This window comes from Squalius cephalus, assembly GCF_949319135.1.
Source record: "Squalius cephalus genome assembly, chromosome: 8".
Lineage (NCBI taxonomy): Eukaryota > Metazoa > Chordata > Actinopteri > Cypriniformes > Leuciscidae > Squalius > Squalius cephalus.
Genome location: NC_137129.1, coordinates 3,852,797 through 3,874,969, shown reverse-complemented (window position 1 = coordinate 3,874,969; position 22,173 = coordinate 3,852,797). Strand labels below are relative to the sequence as shown.

Sequence of the window (22,173 nt, the reverse complement as noted above, 5' to 3'; positions counted from 1 at the left end):
CACACACATTTATTCATTTATTATAGTTAACTGAAACTAAAACTAAAACCATAAAAAATATTTTTGTTGCTTGAAATAAAATAAAATATAAAAATATAAAAAAACATTTTATTTCAGCTTGTAGCCTTGCAACATTTCTCATTTTTATTTAGTTTAGTTATTTAGTTTAACTTGATGTACTGAAATAACTACAAATAAAATAAAAATTAATAAAACTATATAGACAATGAAAAACTTCTGGAAAAAAAAAAAAAAAAAAAAAAACCCACAACAAAATTAGTAAAACTTTAACTAAAATTAAAATGTAAAATAGAAAAATGAAAACTAATAATAAAAACAAATAGTATCTTAATTATACTAAAATCACACAGAAAAATAAATAGATAAAGGTGAGTAAATGATCACAGAATGTTGAACTATCCCTTTAAACCATCAACTGAATACTAGTCACAATTAATTTGACTGTGCAGTCAGAATTATGTGTTTCTAACTAAGGGTTTGGACGTTTAGGCTGGAGAAATGTCAGAGTCTACCTTTGTACTCCAGGTGAAAGCCGGTGTAGCTGACAGATCCATCACTGCGGAAGGCCAGGTACATGCTGTTAGAGCTGCTCTCGATCCGTTCGGGAAGCTTGCTGTCCTGGAAGCTCCCGATCAGAGGGCTGTTGCTGTCCGTTCCATCGTAGATATACAAGAAGTCGTAGTTGGGCTCTATGCTGAAGCTGGGAGAAATGATCAAAGAGGAGTTCTCTGAATAGAGGGATCAAAAGCTCTTCATCTGGATACAGATATTCGAATCCTGAGATCAACTTTGCAGACGAAAGTATAAAGTAAAACAAGTACAAAGAAATCAGAGACTGTTTTAGAGTGATAGGGGAGGCCGGGGCAAGTTGTCACACTTCTTACTCCATTAAATATTTTTGGTAAATGCAACCTCAGATGAACAACAACAAATTGCATATTACACCGTGTTGTTTATTTATTTATTTAAAGCTGCAGTCCGTCGTTTTTCCTCTTTGTCGCCCTCTCTGTTCGAAATGTGCAATTGCAGTTATTGGCGTAATTATAAACTTTAAGTGTGTTGTGCCTCGGCACGGCACAGCGCGGATGAATCCAATGTTTTGAGGAGAATATGCGTGCCGGTGTGGATACTGGCATTCGGCAATCACAGATTCTACTATGACCAACATAAGAATTTTCAACGGAAAATGTCGTCTGAACAAGTAAGTAACATCCACTTTTGCTTGGACCAACTAAGGGAAAAAAGCATTGCAGAAAATCACACCGATTAAATCTAACGATCATATCACGTCAAACCGTGCAAATTATACTTTGTTCTCAAATTGTTAACAGCATCAGCATTGCGTGACTACATTTAATGCCCTTCCGATATTTATCCTTGTTTTCGCATGGACCGGTTGCAGTCTCTTTTTTCCGAACGAAGTCTTTCACATTTTACAACGGGTGAATCTCCAGTTGGTGATTGTCGTTTGAACCTTTCTGGATCCGCCATCAAATTGATGAGTTTAATTATATCAAGTGCTGTGAGAAAAGGCTATAAATCTCCACCTCCAGCATCCTCACACTCATAGCCGACTAACCGAGACTCTTCTTTATGTGGACAGATGTGACGTAATGACGCAAAGACAAGCTCGAATTTCCCGCTGAAATCCACCAGTACCACTGGAGTTAAAAACATTATCACAAGCTCACCGTTTTGAATCGAGCTACGGCAACACTGGCTGGTTATGTACTTGCTCAAAAAATTATTTTGTATAATTTTTAACCCCAAAAAAGTTACGGACTGCAGCTTTAATAAAACTAAAGCCAAAATGGAAAAGCCATGGGTGACAAACTACAGCAAGTCCACCCTACGATTCAATTGCTTGTAGAGCCACTTTTAGCAGCATTAAGTTGAAGGAATGGTTTTCTGTATGACAGTATCAGTCTCTCGCAACATTTTTTCCCGCTCTTCTTTACAACGAGGATCGCAACATTTCGGTCGGGTTGAGGTCTGGACTTTGACTGGGTCGGTGCAACACCTTGATTCTTTTCTTTTCCAGCCATTCTCTTGTAGATTTGCTGGTGTTCTTGGGATCATTGTCCTGTTGCATGACCTAATTTCAGCCAAGTTTTAGCTGTCTCTCACAGATGGTCTCACATATGACTCTAGAATACTTTCCTGTCCATTTAAATGCTTGTTATGCATGCTAACTTGCTGTGTACGGTGACGTATGTCACTGTATTATCCATATGGCCAGCATGACAGTTGACCATTAAGGCTGAAGATATAAATAACCAGGCGTTGAATGGCACGTGCAGAATCAGCATTTCTGCTGGGCTCAGACACACACTTATAAACACTTGCACCTTTTCATTTGCAGTAAGGTGCAATGATAAGGTCCCGCACATCAGTGGAGAGTCATTTGCATGAGATGGATTGTGACTGAATCAGATTTACACTCCCTCCCCCCCCCCCCCATTATGCAGAGAGAGAATGCTAAGCATGCCTTCCACACTTCACTGCGTCAGAATCCACTGCTTAGGGGTTATTATAGGATAATTCATACACAGGATAAGATCCTTTACACCACATTAAAAAAGCCATTAATTCCTGATAAACAGATGCATCTGCTCCCCCCCCCCCCCCCCCCCCCCCCCCCCCCCCCCCCCCCCGTACTCCATACCCTCTGTAGCTGTCAATCAGAAAACAATTATTTCTGCAGGAAATCAGGTTGATGGCACAAACTGTACTATTGCTAAATAGAGAGACACCCGGATGGGATTACATTTGTAGTGATGCTAAAAGAGGTCACTTTTTTTATTTTTCCCGGAGTGTATTGTTCATTTCCAATTTCATTATGGACATATTTCATACCGTGGATTTTTTAAGGAGAAAGGAGTCAGTAATGGACTGTGTAATGAAAGTCTTTGAGATGGAACCCGAACGAGAGCCATTTATTAGAAACTTGCCCGTTCTGGCAGAACTCCAACATGCTTGTTTACTCGGAGAGGACGAAATTCTAATGAGAAAGAGGCTACATAATGCCAACCATGAGGATGACACTACCTGCCGGGCTGGGCTTTAAAAAAAGAGAGGAAAAAGTTCTTCCTCATCTGTTTTTGGGGCTGATGTATGGCTCTAACTAGCAGCTGTGAAGGTTTTGAAAAATACTAGGCACTAGAAAACTCACAAAACAGCCTCAAATGGCAGCTCCTGTTGTGATGAATGCTGTAAATCGTGGCACATAGGCAGAATGAAAGATTGTTTTTGAGCTATCGCTGTCATTAAAGGAACTGCTCTTAGATGATGAGTCAAAGAGAAGACGAGGCAAAGTTTAAACGTTCAACAGTCGCAGATATTTCAAAGTGTGAGCGTGAGAGACAGAAGGAGAAATCCTGAAACCTAAGCACTTCTTCTTCTTCCGCTGACTGTGTGCGAATCCTGATAATTATTCCACGGCCTCACGCCTGGACTAGACCCTCGCGACACGCTTTGATCCAGGTGGAAGGGAATGGCTTGCTAGCGGTGCTATTAGCATCAACATTAGGACTTTCAAATAGGACGAACTCCTACAGCACTCGAACTTAACCTCGCGCTGACCCCGACTGGACGGAGGATCCCGCTTACGGCTCGAGCGTCGCTTCGTGTTGGCTAAATGAAAAATGGACATAATTAGCAACATGATTGGACTGTGAAGGAAATTTATCAACCTTGCTTTTATACTAATTGGTCACATCACTCAAGGCAGAGACACCGCTCTACACCTTTAAGGCAAGAAGAGGGGAAGCTAAAAAAAAAAAAAAAGGGACCACCGTCAGGTTCATTACAGACAAAATGAGCAAAGAATTCCAGCTGGGCTCATTATCTCTCCCAGACATGAAATGCATTTTAATTCAGACATTGATAGCAGTCGCGCTACATAATTACTCAACACGTCGACTGCGGCCATGTCGAAGGACACCGCGGGCGCTCGCTTTAAATGCAGCGTTACGACACAGCAGCCTCTAAATGAACTTGTGAACTCATCAGTTGGAGATATTATAGCTCAAGTGAAGGCATAAACGAAAGACCAGGAATAAGCGCACGGTGAGATTATTTCCGATCGCACATCTTTCTGTCTCATCGGACACAATTTAAACTGCGCTGACCCCAGCACAACAGAGGGTTCAGCGGATATTAACCTTCCCACAGAACCGCACGCTCTGCATTCACAAAACTTGCTGGACAACTAAGGTAAGTAGACCTCCCTGATCACGACATTCTCCCACACACACTAACCTGAAGCTGCTGACAAACATCGGATTGTCCTTAAAGATAAAGTACAGAAAAACACCCGGCCTAATGCACACCTTCAGCTGAGACGAGACGTCTAGAATATATTTGATAAAAAAAAAAAATAAAAAAAAATATATATATATATATATATATCAATCAGGATAAAATAATTTTATATATATATATATATATATATATATATATATATAAAATAATACATATAATAATAAATAATTATAAAATAATAATGATATGCATATATAAACATATATAAACTAACATATATACTATATATATGGATAAAATAATTATATATATATATAAATATAAATATATATATTATTAAATATAACTGTATATTTGTTATTAAATGTTATTAACTATTACATGATTATACATACATGATAAATATACAGTATAATTTTGTTTGTCTTTCTCCCTCTCTTAGTTTTTATTATGTGTTTCTGATTCTCACCACTGATTAATAAATCTTAAATAAATACAAATAATATTTCCTTTTTATATATGCATATATACTGTATATTCCTACTGTATACTGTATGTTCCCCTTTTTCATATATATATATATATATATATATATATATATATATATATATATATATATATATATATATTTATATATATTTATATATATATTTTTTAAAATTATATATATTAAATGTAAGAGTAGCTAGTTTTAAACGTGTATATATACTGTATAGCAGAGATCTTTTGACTTTATCTAACATATAAAATCATACAATAATTAATGCCATAATTATTTTAATGAAATTGTATATATAATTGATTATAGTAATATATATATATATATATATATATATATATATATATATATATATATATACAATTATAAAGATTATAAATATATATAGTAAATACAACTATAAAACATTTCTGCTACTTAAAATAAATAATTGTTAATTGAAATAAAATAAAAAACAAACATTTTATTTTAACATTTCTTATTTTTATATAGTTTAACTTGATGTACTTGAATAAATTAAAACTGAAATAAAAATTGTAATAAATGTAATAAAAATAACTCCATACTATAAAATAACTCAAATTAAAATGAAAACAGAAAGTATTAAAAAACAAAAACGAATTCAGAACATTAATAAAAACTATATAACATTGTAGTTTTATCTCTCTCTCTCTCTCTCTCTCTCTCTCTCTCTCTCTGTCTCCCTCCCTCCCTCCCTCCCTCTCCCTCTCTATCTATAATGCAGTATATTGTATTGTTATTGTATTACTTTTTAAGTATCTTTTTTCAGTTTTGTTTGTGAATTTCCCTGTTGGTTTAATATGAGTGTTGCACAGCCGTACAGAACAGCTCACAGATGAGTTTACCTGATGAACGCAAGAGACAGGACGTAATCCGAGTTGACGGCGATGAGCCAGTCGCAGTCCTTGCTGTGTGGGTATGGATGAGGGAAGTTGGGCGACAGAATAAACCCAGAGGAACCGGTGAGATTGCCCCCACATGGAGCTGGGAAAACACAGAGGACTCGTATCAGCAGCATATGGGCATTAGTAACACATGAGGAGAACCTCTTATTAAAACATGCGGCCTGAACATCTGTGCCAACCAGGAACCAGGAGAACGAGCGCTGGAGTGAACACGCGCAGACAGAGATATGTAAGCTCCTCTGAGGAACCGCACCATGTAAAGCACTCATATCTTATATATGAGAACTATAGTGAGAGAGAAAGGTTATTTAAAATATGAAAGGAAAAGCTGAAAATCCTGCTTCCAATATGAAGTGTCTTTTGAAAGAAAGAGACAATCTGTATCTGGTAATTTGATATTCATTAATTTGGGCAGACTTTCATGTCACTGTGATGATAAGGAATCTCAATGGTGTCGGGTCTCTCACATCGAGTACAACTCTTGAGAACGGCCTGATTAAAAAAAGCTGCTTTTTAGATACATGTTCTGCTGTCAGCATCTAAAGCAATATGTGCTAATTAACTCTTAGCCGCTTAGATGTCTCAGAATCATGAATATGTGTTATGAAAATGAGCAAAACAATACTTCTTATGTACAGTATTATGCCTTGTCTAATGTTTACAGATATGTTTGCACCTACAGTGCACAAATACAGTACAATTTGGCATTTCATAACTTTTTTTAAAACATCCTGGACACAAAGCTTTGTTGTGCGAACTGTTTGATACAAATCTATATATCTATATCTATATCTATATATATATATATATATATATATATATATATATATATATGAAACATTTCTGTTGCTTTAAATAAATAAATGTTAACTAAAATAAAATAAAATAAAAACAATCTTTTATTTCAACATTTCTGATTTTCATTTAGTTTAACTCGATGTACTAAAATAACTAAAACTGAAATAAAAATATATAAAACATTTAATTTGAAAAAAATTTTATTAAAAAATAATACAAATATTAATAAAACTATAATAGTGATCCTAAAAATAACACTATAATAAACCAATTTAAATGACTAAAATATGTTTAGTTTTGTCACAATTTTTGCTCATTACAATCCTTTTAAAGTGTGACAAAGTAAATAAATCGAAATAATAAAGTAAATAATCTCAATCCATTTTTTTTCTTCTTCCTTTCCTTCAAAATTGTTGTATTGACTGAATTCCTCAAACTCCACTATTCAACACTTTTTCTTAAATAATTAAAAAAATAATAATAATTACATAACAAACATGTATCTTTTATTTAAAATATGGGATTTGTATGTAAATGAAATAAAATCCATACAAGCCAACATCTGATCACAAACTACTGTAGCTAGCAACCCTGTTTCTCATTCTGATTTAGTTTTTAATGCATTACGTATATTTAATTGTGATGTTTATTTAATATTATTGCAAGAAAATAACAAGTTCAAACAAATGTTACATGCAGCCGGTGTAATTCTAAAGTCAAATACTAATTCCACCAGATCCATTCCTTTAATTAAATCCCGATATCAAGCCTCACCTATACAGACAGGAGGGCTGGGTTGCCAGTAGTAGCGGTTCTCCACTTGTATGCAGGTAATCTTCACATCTCCCTGCAGTTCATACCCAGGATCACACTGGAAGGTCACGGTGTCTCCAGGCTCGCGACCGTCTCCATTACGACTGCCGTTCATGGGAACTCCTGGATCCCTGCAGGCCGTGGCCACTGAGCCTGCGATCACATTCAGAGCAGTTAACAGTCGATTAACCCCTCATGAGCAGTGACTGTACGCTGTCAGTCCACAGATCACAGAGACACTCACTGGAGAACTCGATGGCGAATCCAGACTTGCTGATGTAGAAGTCGGTCTCGAACTGAACGGTGACCATGTTGAGTGTGCTGTGGACGTTCTCGGGCAGAAGAGATCCGCTCACCTCCCTCAGAGACATCTCGTTCTCCAGAGGCCCGTCCCAGACCCTCAGGATGTCGTGGGACGCTTCCGTGTCGAAGGCTAGAAACTGCAGGCTGTTCATATCAAAGTGAACATGCATACATGCATCAGGTCATACTGGTCCAGTCACGCGTCATTAGATGCACAGTGTACAGTGATGGAAATAAAGAGCTGTCTGACACAGAACAGGTGTGCCGCGCATTATTACCCACAATGCATAAAACTAACAGCACGGTAATGTTATTATAGTTAACTAAAATTACAACTACTAAATCCATACATTTTTTTACAAATTTTATTTCCATAAAATCCATAAATTTTTTATTTCAGCTAGTTGGCAAGGCATTATTGCTCAATTTCATACTATGCATCCTGATAAAGTTCCCTTGGCCTTTGGAATTAAAATAGCCCCACATCATCACATAGCCTTCACCATACCTAGAGATTGGCATGGTTTTATTTCAGTTAGCCTAATAGCTAGTTTGATTTGCATTGAGAGATGATCTTATGGAAAGCACCCCATGCCAATCTCTAGGTATGGTGAAGGCTATGTGATGATGTGGGGCTATTTTAATTCCAAAGGCCAAGGGAACTTTATCAGGATGCATAGTATCCTGGATCCATGAAGTAACTGGCCTTTAAAAATAAAAATCTGCCTGCCTCTATGGGAATTTAACATAGGGGTGTCCAAACTTATGCACCCTGTATTTTAAGGAAGAACATTTATTTATTTACCATACATTATTCATTCACAAAGAAAACTGGTGTCCTTAAAGGTTGGATTTTTCCTAATTTTTTAAATTAAGGCATTAAGTTCAGTTTCCAATAGATGATTTTTTATTCCTCTTTTTTAGTCAACTTTAGTATGGGTGTCTAAACTTATGCATAGCACTGTATATATATATATATATATATGTATATGTATATATATATATATATATATATATATATATATATATATATATATATATATATATATATATAGTATATGTGTGTGTATGTATATACTGTATGTTTTCTAATAAATATGTATATCAAACGATTAATCAGGATTAATCGCATCTAACATAAAAGTTTGTTCATATAATATGTGATATAATACTTTTATATAATATAATACGTTTATTTAATAATGTGTGTGTAAATATGTATATATATACACACACACCCACACACATAAACTTTTATGATAGATGCAATTAATCACGATTAATTGATTTGACAGCACTAATGTATGTTTATATATATATATATATATATAACTAAAATTAAAAATATACAAATTTAAACTTATTTTAAATATTAATAGAACCAATAATAGTATCTCAATGATACTAAAATAACATATTTCCATCTCTCTGAACCCAGACAGATAGAAGAGTTTGATTAGGCAGAAATAAATGATCAATTCTTTGCAGAGTCGTGACAAATCACAGAGGTAGAGTTATATAATCATATCTCAAATATTATGCTCCAGGGTTCAATTAATTGAGGAGAACAATTGCATCTCCATTCTGAGCGTCAGTCCTTGACTACAACTTAACAATCTGGTCTGATCGAGACATCAGATGAACAAATAATGAGCGAGAGTGCAATTTCAAAAAGCTTTTTGCTGCAAAGAGAATTATAAACAGGACAAATTATTAGGCTGTAGTGCAGCATTAAAAGTGCAACAGCGTTTTAAGCTTCATAATGAGTTTGGCAGTGCAGGTGGTAAACAAAGAGATTTACGAGGCGCCATCAGCTCATCTGATGTCTTCTTTTCTCTCCGTACAGATGCAGCATCAATGGCCAGCTCCACCATTAGAGGTTTATTAATAGATAGAGCCTCTTGTCTCAGCTGAATTCACTGGCTGTATTCTTATGGGTTTGGTAATGAACGGATCGGTGGAGGATGGACATATTCACATTTGAAGCAAATACTGATCAGCACCTGATGATGTTTCCCGAATCCACCTCGACGACCCACGTGCAGCGCAGATTGTTGTCGTAGGGGAACGGATAACCTGGAGACAAGATGCGTCCTGATGTCTCGCCTTTAAAACGTCCACCGCATTCAGCTGGGGAAAGAGAGAGGACAAAACAAGAGAGGGAAAGAGAAGTGAGAAGAAGCAGTTTATCATGCATACTCTCACATGAGCACACACACATCACGGCCCCTGAAGATTTGCAGGTGAGCACTGAAATAATTAGGGGTGTCTCTCCAACAAGCACAACACGAGAGTGAAAAGCACGGTAAAACACACAGTTAGATTGATGAAGCCCCGTGAGGTTTACAGGCATCTGAACACTTTCTGGATCTCATGGAATAACTTTTCTGTTAATAGAACAAAGTGGACAAAAGAGGGAAAAAACAAAGAGGGAAACTGAGACTGAGTGTCATTTTAATTTTGCATCATGCTGAATTCCTGGTGCCCACTGTTGTCTTATTGTATTCAATTGACAGTACAAACAATTACAGAATTAAAAAAAAAACCTGAATAAAAAACAAACAAACCACCCAATAACTTATTCTTGCTGAAAATACCCAACCCATACCCCCCCCCCCCCCCCCCACACACACACACTTATTTTACCTTTAAAGGGATGGTTTGGAGTAAAATCAACCTAGGGTCTTTTGCACCATGACCTCAAGCCAAACACCCCCCCCAGAAGCCTTTTTTCCCTTGGTCGAACATTATTAAAGTTAGAGCTTATTTAGAGATATCAGCCGAATGGTTTAGTGCAGGTGCTAATGGATCCAAGGTTGTATCTGGTAAATTACCCCACTAATAATGCCCGGAATGGCACCAAACTTCTACAGTAGTACAAATAGATTCTGTACTCATAAAACGAGGCACTGGAAAGTTTGTAAGTACATCAGGAGTTTATTTAAATAACACTTGCCTGATGGCTAATGCTACCGCTAACCCGGACGTCGAGGTCACTTCCGTGATTTGGGAAAAGCCTGTCAAAGTCTAAAAGTCCTTAAACTCATAAGTGTAAGGGAAAAGGGGAAAACTTTTCCGAAGTGTTGACAACTTACTGTTAACTAATAATTGTTGTAAACTGGTACTACCAACTAAATATTAGTGCATTCCTGGAACTGGGCGTCGTTACACAGCATCCTCATGCATCGCTTTCTGCAGGACTTTTACAGGCTTTTCCCAAATCACGGAAGTGACCTCGACGTCCGGGTTAAAAAAGGGAAAAAAAGCATCTCGGGGGTGTTTGGCTCGAGGTCATGGTGCAAAGGACCCTAAGTTGAAATTACTCCGAACCATCCCTTTAACAATTTTACCATTAATCATTAATACCATATTTATATATTAAATGCAAAATATAGATGATTTTTTAAATTTTATTTATAAATATTAGGGCTGTCAAACGATTAATCGCGATTAATCGCATCCAAAATAAAAGTTTGTGTTTACATAATATATGTGTGTGTATGGAGTATAATTATTTATTGCATGCATATATATTTAAGAAAAATGTGTTATTTATATATAAAATATTTATATATAATATAAATTATATATAATATAAATATATATACACAGTATATACATGCAAATATTTCTTAAATATATACATGCATGTGTGTGTATTTATATAGAGAAAATAATTATACACCATACACACACATATATTATGTAAAAACAAACTTTTATTTTGGATGCGATTAATCGTGATTAATCGTTTGACAGCCCTAATAAATATATTTTAAATATAAATATTTTATTCAGAAAATGTGTATATTTATGATTATAATGAGTCTGCCATTTTATTTCAGAAATGTTTCATGTAATTTCCATCATTATCATTTCCATCACCCTAATTTTCATGTGGTGGAAATGTTAATAACGCTTAAGAATGACAGAAATCACCAGCGATGCATCAATATCCACAGTGGGACATTTTTAGCAGACAAATTAAACAAACTAGCGAGACTGAAAGGTGTGTTTTAAAGGAGTCTGCAGGGTGCCTATAGTTTCACCCAACAATAGTGTCTCTAACTCTGTCAGTTTCAGCACTTCTCTATTCTTCTGTCTCTCTCTCAGCCTGAATCCCCTGTTGGAAGCTGAGGTGATCTGTCGGCTTCAAGTCAGAGCATCAATCAAACGAACAAATGAGCCTGACGTCCATTTTGATGCATCCTGATGGCATTCAGACTCGCCACTTTAGCCCTCTGCACTGGGTTCATTATCAGTCGGCTTTCACGAGCACTTTATTAGGAAACTTTAATTGCAAGCAGTCTCTTTTCCCCTCAGACCTCTTTTCTATCTTCCCCTATCCCGTCCCTCCCGTTCTCCCTCTTGTAACAAACTGCAGGGGCCGGGAGGAACAGTTTCGAGAGTTTCTTAATGATTCCCTTTTCAGCAATTCCTGTCACTGAGTCTCATTTGCATAAACCATCTACATGACAAACAATGGACGCACAGCTCAATGAAGCCTGAATAACAGGGTTCAGATTGCGACTTGATTAATCTGAACATTAGTGTGTTTTTTAGACATCCGGAATAGAGGCGTCTTCCGAACGTATCCCTCCCAATCCTCTCGCTAAACCAACATCCCGCCACGTCCATCGCTCATCAGGGCCGCGGCTCAGTCACGTGTCATTGGCCGGTTAGGAGCGCTCAGTCACCATTGATTGGCTGCGCACGGGTTGGAAATCAATGCAGGAAGATTGGGAGTTGGTTCGAGGCTAAAAATGTGCATGTCCTCTCCCAGCGCTATGATGACATAATGCCATGTTGAGCCGTCTCACGCTAGGTGTGTTTATGACTGCGCGGTTACGCTCTGCTCTGAGAAGAATGCTGATTTAGCATTGCGGTGGTGCAGCTCTTCTCTGCAGAAATGTCTCATTCACACACCTTACCTGTGGACTTGAATGAAAAATATAAAAATAGTTCAATATTTTATCTGTAATAAAAAAAGGAACTGCAAGATGGATACGCCTTCTCGCTATTTTGATATATCTCACTTTCGCTAAAGGTCACATCAAATGACCCGCACATTTCGCCTGTCAAAGGAAGTGAAATATCCTCCACATTATTACGTATCTATTATTAATGCTGGCAGATAAGTCTGAAACTCAGGCTGATTAGTATTTCGCGAGCCAACCGTCGGTTCTGACATAGAAATGACATAAATGCGAGTAAAGTGTTAAACACAAAAGGATAGTCATTGTGTTTTATCTACGTCTGCCGTGCGGAAGCAATTTGGACGAGCGCTTTGAGTCTAATCAGAGCTCATTAAGACTAAATCTAATAGTGAGCAAATCTGATCTGGGGTCAGTCGACATAGCAATATCCAACTCATTGGAGGCTAAATCCCCATAATCACCATTCATCAGGAAAATGAAGAAAGTAATAGCAGCACACAGTCTTATCTCAAGCCCTCATGTGCTTTGCTTGATGAAGGATCATCTCCATAGCTCAACCGGGAGCCCCTGCATTCGCTACAATATTAACAACCTGCACCATTAGTCACAGATGGAGCGAGGGCTTCCACCACTGCTAATGTTGTCAAGAAACACTTTGGACTATTTAGAAGGTATAAGCATAATGTGGCTTTTTAATGTGATTTTTTCCAGTGCAGAATATGAGCAATCCTGCAGCTTTAGCGAGCTCCAGAAAGGGGGAGGGGCTTACACTGCAGCCTCGGATAATTATGACAAATGGCTGAGAGCAACACTGAGCTCAGTTATGATAACCACGAGGAGAGATCAGGCTGGAATGATGCATACTCGCTAATAAACCAAGTTTAAATGTGGTTTCCAAGAAAAGAAAAATTCTCCATGCACTCTTTATAATGAAACAATATGTGACACTCTGTAGTGCATGAATTTACCTGTTCGCATCAAGTGATATTTCTTGCATTTTACACATATTAATAATATTTGTTGAATGAATATGCTAATTTAGATCTAAATTATAGTTGTGCGTTTAACCTAAACCATACATTTGCACATTTTTGCCTCCAGGAAGAACATCAGCGAAAGGATGTGACAGAAAGTCAGTGTACAACCTGGAAACTTCTGCTTCTCCCACATGATTTTATAATGCGACATTAAGCTCTGGTTGTGAATGGATGGACTTATACATTGCACTGTTAACAATGATCCATTTTTAACAATTCTACGCACACTCGTTTTGCATACGCAACTTAGAGTGCTAAAGGCGTTATTGAATTCATAGCCACATACATGGTGGTGATAGTGGGGTGCGTTTACATTAGTCTATATTAGTGCAAGAATAATTTTAGATTATTGTTATTAAGGATAATATGAACTTTAATAATAAAATAAATTTGAAAAGAGGTTCACAGTCTGGTAACCTAAATTAACAGCTTATTCTTTTTTCCTTTACGAAATATTTCAAATCGATTTCATTAAAATCATTACATTACTTTTTTTTTTTCATCGTTAATCACATAGCATAGCATAGCATAGCATAGCATAGCATAGCATAGCATAACATAACATAACATAACATAACATAACATAACATAACATAACATAACATAACATAACATACCATTCCATATAAGATATAACAACATATCATAAGACAGCATAACATATAACACACCATACCATACCATACCATACCATACCATAAAACACAACACAACACAACACAACACAACACAACACAACACAACATAACATAACATAACATAACATAACATAACATAACATAACACACCATACCATACCATACCATACCATACCATACAAGATATAACAACATATCATAAGACAGCATAACATATAACACACCATACCATACCATACCATACCATACCATACCATACCATACCATACCATACCATACCATAAAACACAAAACAACACAACACAACATAACACAATATAACATAACATAACATAACATAACATATACAACACAACATATACTGTAACATACCAACATAAACATTGAAAAATAAACCCAGATAGGGTGATCAAGATCAATGAAAAGAGTTGGATTAGAGGGAAGAAAGCAAAGGGTGGATTTAGTTTGTCTGAACACAGCAAGCACTGCCCAGCAAGCCACGTCCATTGTAAAACATCAAATATGTATTTTAGTTGTGGCTTTATCCGACTACTGGCATGCAAATAACAGTGCTTTACAAAGAAATCACTTGAAATACTTTCTGTGGAATTATAAGGCCTCTATATTTATTGACTGTGAAAGGCTTTTTTATTATACAAGTTTCACGAAATCAAAGTCAAAGCTGAGAGAATTTAAAGGTGAAGCATGTGCGATTTTTTTATGTTAAAATACATAAACCCAGTTTATTGTTGACTGCTATAAGTATGCCATTAATGGGTTTATCTCCCTCAAAAGTGTAAGCATTGAGCCGCCCAGGCACCATCAAAACATTGAGAGTTCGCTCAGATCTGTCAATCTCTTTCCAGCTCAACCAATAGTGTGAGTTTGGGGCGTGGCTACTGTAGAAGGCGGAGCCAGAGGGTGTTTTGCCGCTGTGGGACCATGACTGACACGTTACATTCAGCTACGGGTACAGGAGTGAAAGCCAAAATTTAAAGAACTTTAAATATTAAACCAGTCATGAACACGTCAAAGCGGGCATTGCGAAGAAACACACTACAATGGTCGCTTCAATACCATACAGCATCATCATGCACCTGTTCAGAAAGACAAATATACCAGTTTATAATGTTTACTTTGACGTGCCTCAAACAGTTGTTTTATTTCAACCAAGGGAGACAATAACCCCCACCCCCCCACGCCTGAAAGGGTCTCACAGCAACAACCTACAGAAACAGACGTCCGCATTCACATATCATGACACATAGTAACACAGCTAAACGTATATAATATGTTGGACCTTGAAAGTATTGAAAGTGGCCTACTTTTACCTGTTGAGGTCTTCACGGGTCCATTACGATCAGAAAACCTGAGGTTCGGGCCCAAAACTTTGACAAGTATATGCTTTATATTTGTAATTCCGCTAGGTGCCACTTGTGCCGCAGAAACTACATACTTCACCTTTGAAGACCATACTCGTTCTGTGACTTTCGACCCTGCTTCAAAGTACACTAATAATTTACTGCACATCCTTTCTACACGGTCTGAACTGCTGAACAGTCTTGAACGGTCTTACCGATGCAGGAAGGAAGAGAATTATCCCAGGCCCGCCTCTCTCCCGTCATGCATTTGAGCACGCCACTGCCGTGGAGAGTGTATCCGGGGTCACACTTGTAGGTGATGGTGCTTCCAGAGAAGTGGCCCTGGTCGTTGACCTTGAAGCCAAACTGGGGCACCCCAGGGTCCTCACAGTGAGAGAGCTCAAAACCTGAAAGACATTATGGCTGTTAGATTCAAGTGATGGCTGATTCATCAAGAAATGTTAATATTTTCTTAAGATGAGTGCTTTTATTGTACTTTTTAGACCATATCCCTGCAAAAATCTGTCATAAATGACAAAAACTATGATAAGTTCAGTAAGACTAGATTCGGAATATGATTGAGAACATTATGAGCTTTATGAGGTCATTATAGCAGAAGATTGCAGAAATTTCCCTTCGCCTGGTATTTTCATGCTGCTCTGTGGCACAGCTGTAAAAGTTTGCCATTAATGTGATCATTAACAGCAACAATTTGAAGTTAAGATCCTACTGGGCTGGTAGGCAGAGACGGTCCCTTGCTAAGCAGGCAGAACAATTAAGATTAAGTGCTTGGTTAATTTGGAGCCATAATCAGAACCAAAGCACAGACCCACTCACTGTGCGACACATCCTGTTATTAATTGTGTAGCTATGACTAATTATCATTATACAGCCAGGACTCAGAAATAGCCGAAAACAAATGGCAGCTCACTCAGTATATCAGAGAACTTTAATTAAGTACAGATTTTTCAAAGTTTCATTTTATACCAATCTTTATTAATAAGTTATTAACATACACTAGATTTTTATAATTATATATGCATGCAACTATTTTAATATACAGTAATATCCCAAAAAGTATGCAGACAAATAGGTCACATTAAATTTTCAATGGCATTTGAATTGAAAAGTGAATTACACACACATTACACACAACATAAAAAGTGTGTTAGAGCTTCTTTTAAAAACAAGACACTATTTTTGTCAAACATTTTTGGAGGGTCCTGTATATGGATTTTTACAGTATGAATCAAAGTTCTATGATTTTCCAACTAATAAAATGTATATATAATGATAAGTCAAGCATTATATAATGCTTTTTAATTCAATAACATTTATCAATTTCCACATCTCAGCTCTGCAACGCCATGATCGACCTTGTTATTAAAGTTATTAGAGTTATTAAAGTGTTTCCACCAAAGTCTGTCAGGGTGTCTTCAGGGCTTAGCAAAATCCCCTCATCTCGAAACTCGCTCCTCTCAAAAATAATAGGTCTCTTAAGAAGACCACATAGGGGACGTGTAAAGCTTATCAGCGGTCCACCATTAAGCTGCAAGTTGTTAAGTACAGATAAACACAACAACTGCAGGTGGAGGCAACAACTTCACTAAAATCTGACACCCGGCTTTGATTGCTAGTTGATTACAGGTCGCAGCTTCACAGCACGCTTGGGTTGAGATTAGGACTCAACCAAATAAACAATGCTATTTTAATCAGCTACATTCACCACCCTGTCCTGAACAGGTCTCTGCATTTCAGCATCTAGTGACTGGAGGTGGCCTGGCTTCTCTGGCTCTCTCTGACCTTTATTATACACTCAAATGGCTAATCCTTCAAGGGGAATGGAGTCGCAGACAGACTGGGATTTAGTCGATTTCAAATGAGATAGCCCACCAGCAGGTTAATACTTTACCCCCCAGTGGAACTAAACCTTGTTGAATCCCACACTGTGAGCACAATAGCATTAAAGCGCACCAAATTCAGTCCAAGTGCCTGCACAACTCTGGCTCTGGGCCAACAAAGCCAAGGTCAGTGGAGACACAGTCGTGTTTCTCCTGGTCCACTTCCTGATAATCCCTTTGAGCTGATTGTTTCAGATGTTCTCATGCTTTTGTTATGTCTTTCCTGTGTAAAACAGCTTTTCTTATCTATTGGTTTTTGAGTTGTAAGGAAGCCAAACCTGTTTGGAGACTTGCTACTGCCAATACATCCACAGACATGCTGCTATGAACAAGAAAGACATGCTGCCGCTGCACATGTAACATGAAAATACCCATAACAAATCTATATAGGTGGAGCTGGGAAAAGTGCAAACACAGAACCAACTATTTCAAAGTTAAGCAGCGAGATCATTGGCCATGTTAGATGATGTCATTACTGTAGGTTGCATTAAGAACCAATCAGAGTTTCCTGACTGAACTATATATTTCATGCATCTTTTCATTAGCAGAATGAAAGTATTCTCCTTCAGTTGATGAATTATTTATAGTAATGCCAATTAAAGCCTAGTTTATGCTTCAAAATGACAGAAAATAGCAGAAGCACCAAGAACAAGCAACACTGAGAAGTAGCAGTTTGTGGAACTTTACATTTCTAGACATTGCTGTATGAAGAAGACTGTATAATATAATTATACAAGATGTAGTTGACAAATACTACGTATATAGTTATCTAAATACTCCTTAACAACAACAACTGATCAGCTACAGCATATAATCTATTATTCATCTATGTAGTTTAAAATATCTCTAAAAATGTTTAAACCAAACCTACACTCTTATAAGAAAAGGCTCTGTATAGAACATTAAAGGGTTCCGTCATGTGATTCATATATAGTGTTTTAGGGGTTCCTAATAGGAGGATTTAGTCAATGCTTTTGTATTTTGATTCAATTTTATGAATTAAACAGCTGGTAAACATATTTTATAACTAGAAAAAAATTAAATGAAGCAATCATTTCTCCATCTATAGAACCATTCTGACGCAAGCGTTCTTTAAAATTGAGTCAAGATCTATATTAAACCCCATTGAACCTTTTTTCTAAGAGTGTATCACACAGATATGACAACTGCACACATACTGAAGTATTGTATTAATACACAAATGCTTTCAAGAGAAGAAAATATTAAAACAAGGCCAAACATCAAAATACCGCACATTGCTCACAGTCCACCGCAGAACATCCATAGAAAAAAAACAAAAAAACATATAAACTGCAATTAAAGACAAATTCATCCATCAATGTACCATTATTAGGAATTTACGGCTCGACAGCACAGACCTGTGAAGCTGTTTGGGAAATATTGGCTCGGATAAATAAAATAAATACTGTTCCACTAAGCCTTAAATGTTTTACTCACACTATCAACAAGAAAAACATAAAGTGGCTCACTAATAGCCAATTATACAAGATATGTTGATGATATAGAAGCCATCAGCCATCACTCGGTTGATCAAAATAAAGCAATGACATTCAATCTGCTGCTTTCTTCCAGTCACTCGCCTGCAATGTGAATGACCCTTACAAGACAGGCTCTCTTTATTAAGACAGGTACTTTATTTGGTGTTTCTGTATTGCTAAGGTGCAGAAGTGTGTGCAGGGTGTAGGGCCAGTGTAATAACTTACTGGAATAAACCAGTTTGAAGCCTTCTCCGGTGGCCTCGGCGTCGCTGTAGAACTCCAGCCACAGGTGATTGGAGGTGCTGATGAGGGTCAGACCCAGCATTGATGAACCAGTGAAGGCTCCCAGCATGTGAGCGCCGTTGTCTTTACCATCATAGATCTGGGAGGCAGAAATATTAAATGTAGATCAAAGCAAGAGCAAGATTAAAAGAAAAACCCACCTCATATTTGTTCTGTGGTATATATAGCCCGACTATTGTTTGAATAGTCTGTCTGAGATAATCATATACTCTCCGTTTATCTGAATGTGTACATCGGTATCTGCAGTACCATCTTAGTCACATAATAAAGCTACTTTGAAACAATCTGTATTGTATAAAGCGCTATAGAAATAAGAGCTGTTTTTTATGCATGTTTTTTGCATGGTATAAACTTGTAGCTGTTTTTTTTGCCAGATAAATACCTTAATCAAGTTTAGTGTTTTGTTCTTTCCTCATATTTACAATATTTAGACAATATAAAATATTTTCCTCATACTCTGTTATTTTGATTGAACTTTTAGGGTCATCAAAAACAAATATCACCTCCGGACATCACTTTTTGCCACTGTACTGTCTCAGAGAGATAAGAAGATGAATAAAAATCAAAGTGATGTTCATGAATATGACCATTTAAACTGATTGTCAAGTACAATTTTAACTTTTTTTTGGTAAAAAAAAAAAAGTCCCTTTTCACACTAAACAAATGACTAATTGTATAACTGACTTTCTTCAGTGGAACACAAATGTGCCCTATATCCACTTCTTACAATATAATGAAAGTAAATGAGGATTTTAGTTTAAAAGGCCAGTTAAAGTGGTCCATATGACATGCACAACATTTCCACTCTTCTGAAAGCATCTTTGTGTGAGGAACAGACTGAAATAGAATTAGTTTTTTTCCCCCCACTTTAAATAATGACTTCCAGCCAATAGCTATCATTGGGCGTTCACTGTAATTTGCTTCTGATAAAAGCGTCTGCCCAATGCATACATTTAAATGTAATATAAAGCTCAGAAATCATAATGATCCAGAGTTTAATTCACTGACTCGATGATCCAGGTGTTATGGTTAACAGCTCACTGAAGTGGAAGATCATCAGTGATTTATAACTTAAATTTCAGTCTAAGTAGACTTGAAATATAGGGTACCACCAAATGTAAGTGCTATTTTAATGGTGATTTAGCATATTTATGAATGTTTGACCAGCCCAGTCAACATACAGTACACTTTTATTATACTGCAAAATAATGGCACAGATATTCTTCAAAGCTTTACCTTTTGTGTTCTATACAAAGTAAGTTATAAGGGTGAGGGTGACTAAATTTAATTTATTTATTTATTTTTGCTTTTGGTAATGTCTTACTCTGTCTATCAAAACAAGACTGGTGTCCTCTCCAAAAACAAAAAAAGTTGGAGTGTGTATTTACAAAATGCAAATAACCCACATTGCTGGCAGAAGCTGTTTACACTAGCTCCGCCTACCAGTGTCTGATCAAACCAGCCAAAATTACACAAGAAATTCAAGAGTTCAGATCCGCCTGTCACGGGTGGTTGCAGGAAGGCAGACGAAGAAGAAGATATATTTCCAACACGAAGGTTTAATGGTGATAATATAAATGATAGCAGAACAGGCAGCAACACACACCATACACGACATAGATCAGGCCAAGACTGACTGAACAGACGGAACTTAAATGCAAACACAGATGAGGATGATTAACTGAACACAGGTGAAACAGACGAACTGATAATGACAATGAGGATGACACGTGACATGTGATGACAGGCAGACAAGTCCAATTAAAGGGGTGGTTGATTATGATTTCACTTTTCTAACTTTAGTTAGTGTGTAATGTTGCTGTTTGAGCATAAACAACATCTACAAAGTTACAACGCTCAAAGTTCAAAGCAAAGGGAGATATTTGCTTTTACAGAAATCACTTTTTAAGGACTACAACAAACGGCTGGAAGGGACTACACAACATTCCTCCCGGGTTAGTGACATCACTAACCCTGAAATTTACATAAACCCCGCCCCCTGAACACGATTTATAGATTATCAAGACAGAATATGCTAATCAATGACTAGAAGATAACTCCATATCAGCTGCATAAATTCACCAACTAACCATTCAGAAATGTCCTGTTGCTTCTATATGTCTCTTCTTCTTGAGTCTCTCCATCATTGTCTGACTCCGGTTTGAACATAAAAGGCTAAAAGTGTTTGAAATTTTCAGTGCATGTGTGTGTGAGGTAAAAGGACACGAGCTCTTGAAGCTCCGCCCGCTGTGCCGGGAGCAGCAGCTCATTTGCATTTAAAGGAACAGGCACAAAAACTGTGTGTTTTTGCTCATCCTCAAAAAGTGACGACTTTAACATGCTATATAAAAATATCTGTGGGGTATTTTGAGCTAAAACTTCACACACACACTCTGGGGACATCAGAGACTTATTTTACATCTTGTGAAAAGAGCATTATACCACCCCTTTAAAACAAACTAAACAAAACACAACTGTGACAACGCCATTTTCCAAACTTTCCTCTCCCTTTTCCCATTACATATCAGCTCAGAGAGGCATTAAAAAAAATTAAGAAAATATTAGAATAGTGCAAATAAATTGTCTAACAGGTATTTAATAGTGTGAATAAAGTGTTTATCGGGTAGGATTAGGGGTAGAGAAGGGTTTTAGGGACAAGTAAATATAATCAAATACACTGAATATGTTGTTATCATTGCATAATGTTTTATAATATACAAAAAACAAAACAACTAAGGAATAAAAAAAAAAAAAAATAATAATAAAAAAACTAACAAATAATATCTGCCACTATTTGCACTAAGTATAAATAGCATCTAACAAATATTTACACTTAGCAAGAAAATACCCTATGTTGCACTTAGAGTAAATAAC

The 22,173-nt window shown here is 36.7% G+C and overlaps 1 protein-coding gene across 5 annotated transcripts in view; it reads right to left on the bottom strand.

The window, feature by feature from the left end:
* csmd3b (CUB and Sushi multiple domains 3b) overlaps positions 1-22,173 on the bottom strand; it is a 457,418-nt gene that overhangs the window by 133,607 nt on the left and 301,638 nt on the right. For all 5 annotated transcript variants that reach the window (XM_079879070.1, XM_079879071.1, XM_079879072.1 and 2 more), the window contains 7 exons: positions 19,222-19,378; positions 15,812-16,003; positions 9,627-9,753; positions 7,565-7,767; positions 7,282-7,473; positions 5,650-5,788; positions 534-721 (listed from right to left, as the gene is read on the bottom strand). In XM_079879070.1, coding sequence (XP_079735196.1) covers positions 534-721; positions 5,650-5,788; positions 7,282-7,473; positions 7,565-7,767; positions 9,627-9,753; positions 15,812-16,003; positions 19,222-19,378 — 1,198 coding nt within the window. The remainder of the gene's footprint in view (positions 1-533; positions 722-5,649; positions 5,789-7,281; positions 7,474-7,564; positions 7,768-9,626; positions 9,754-15,811; positions 16,004-19,221; positions 19,379-22,173) is intronic.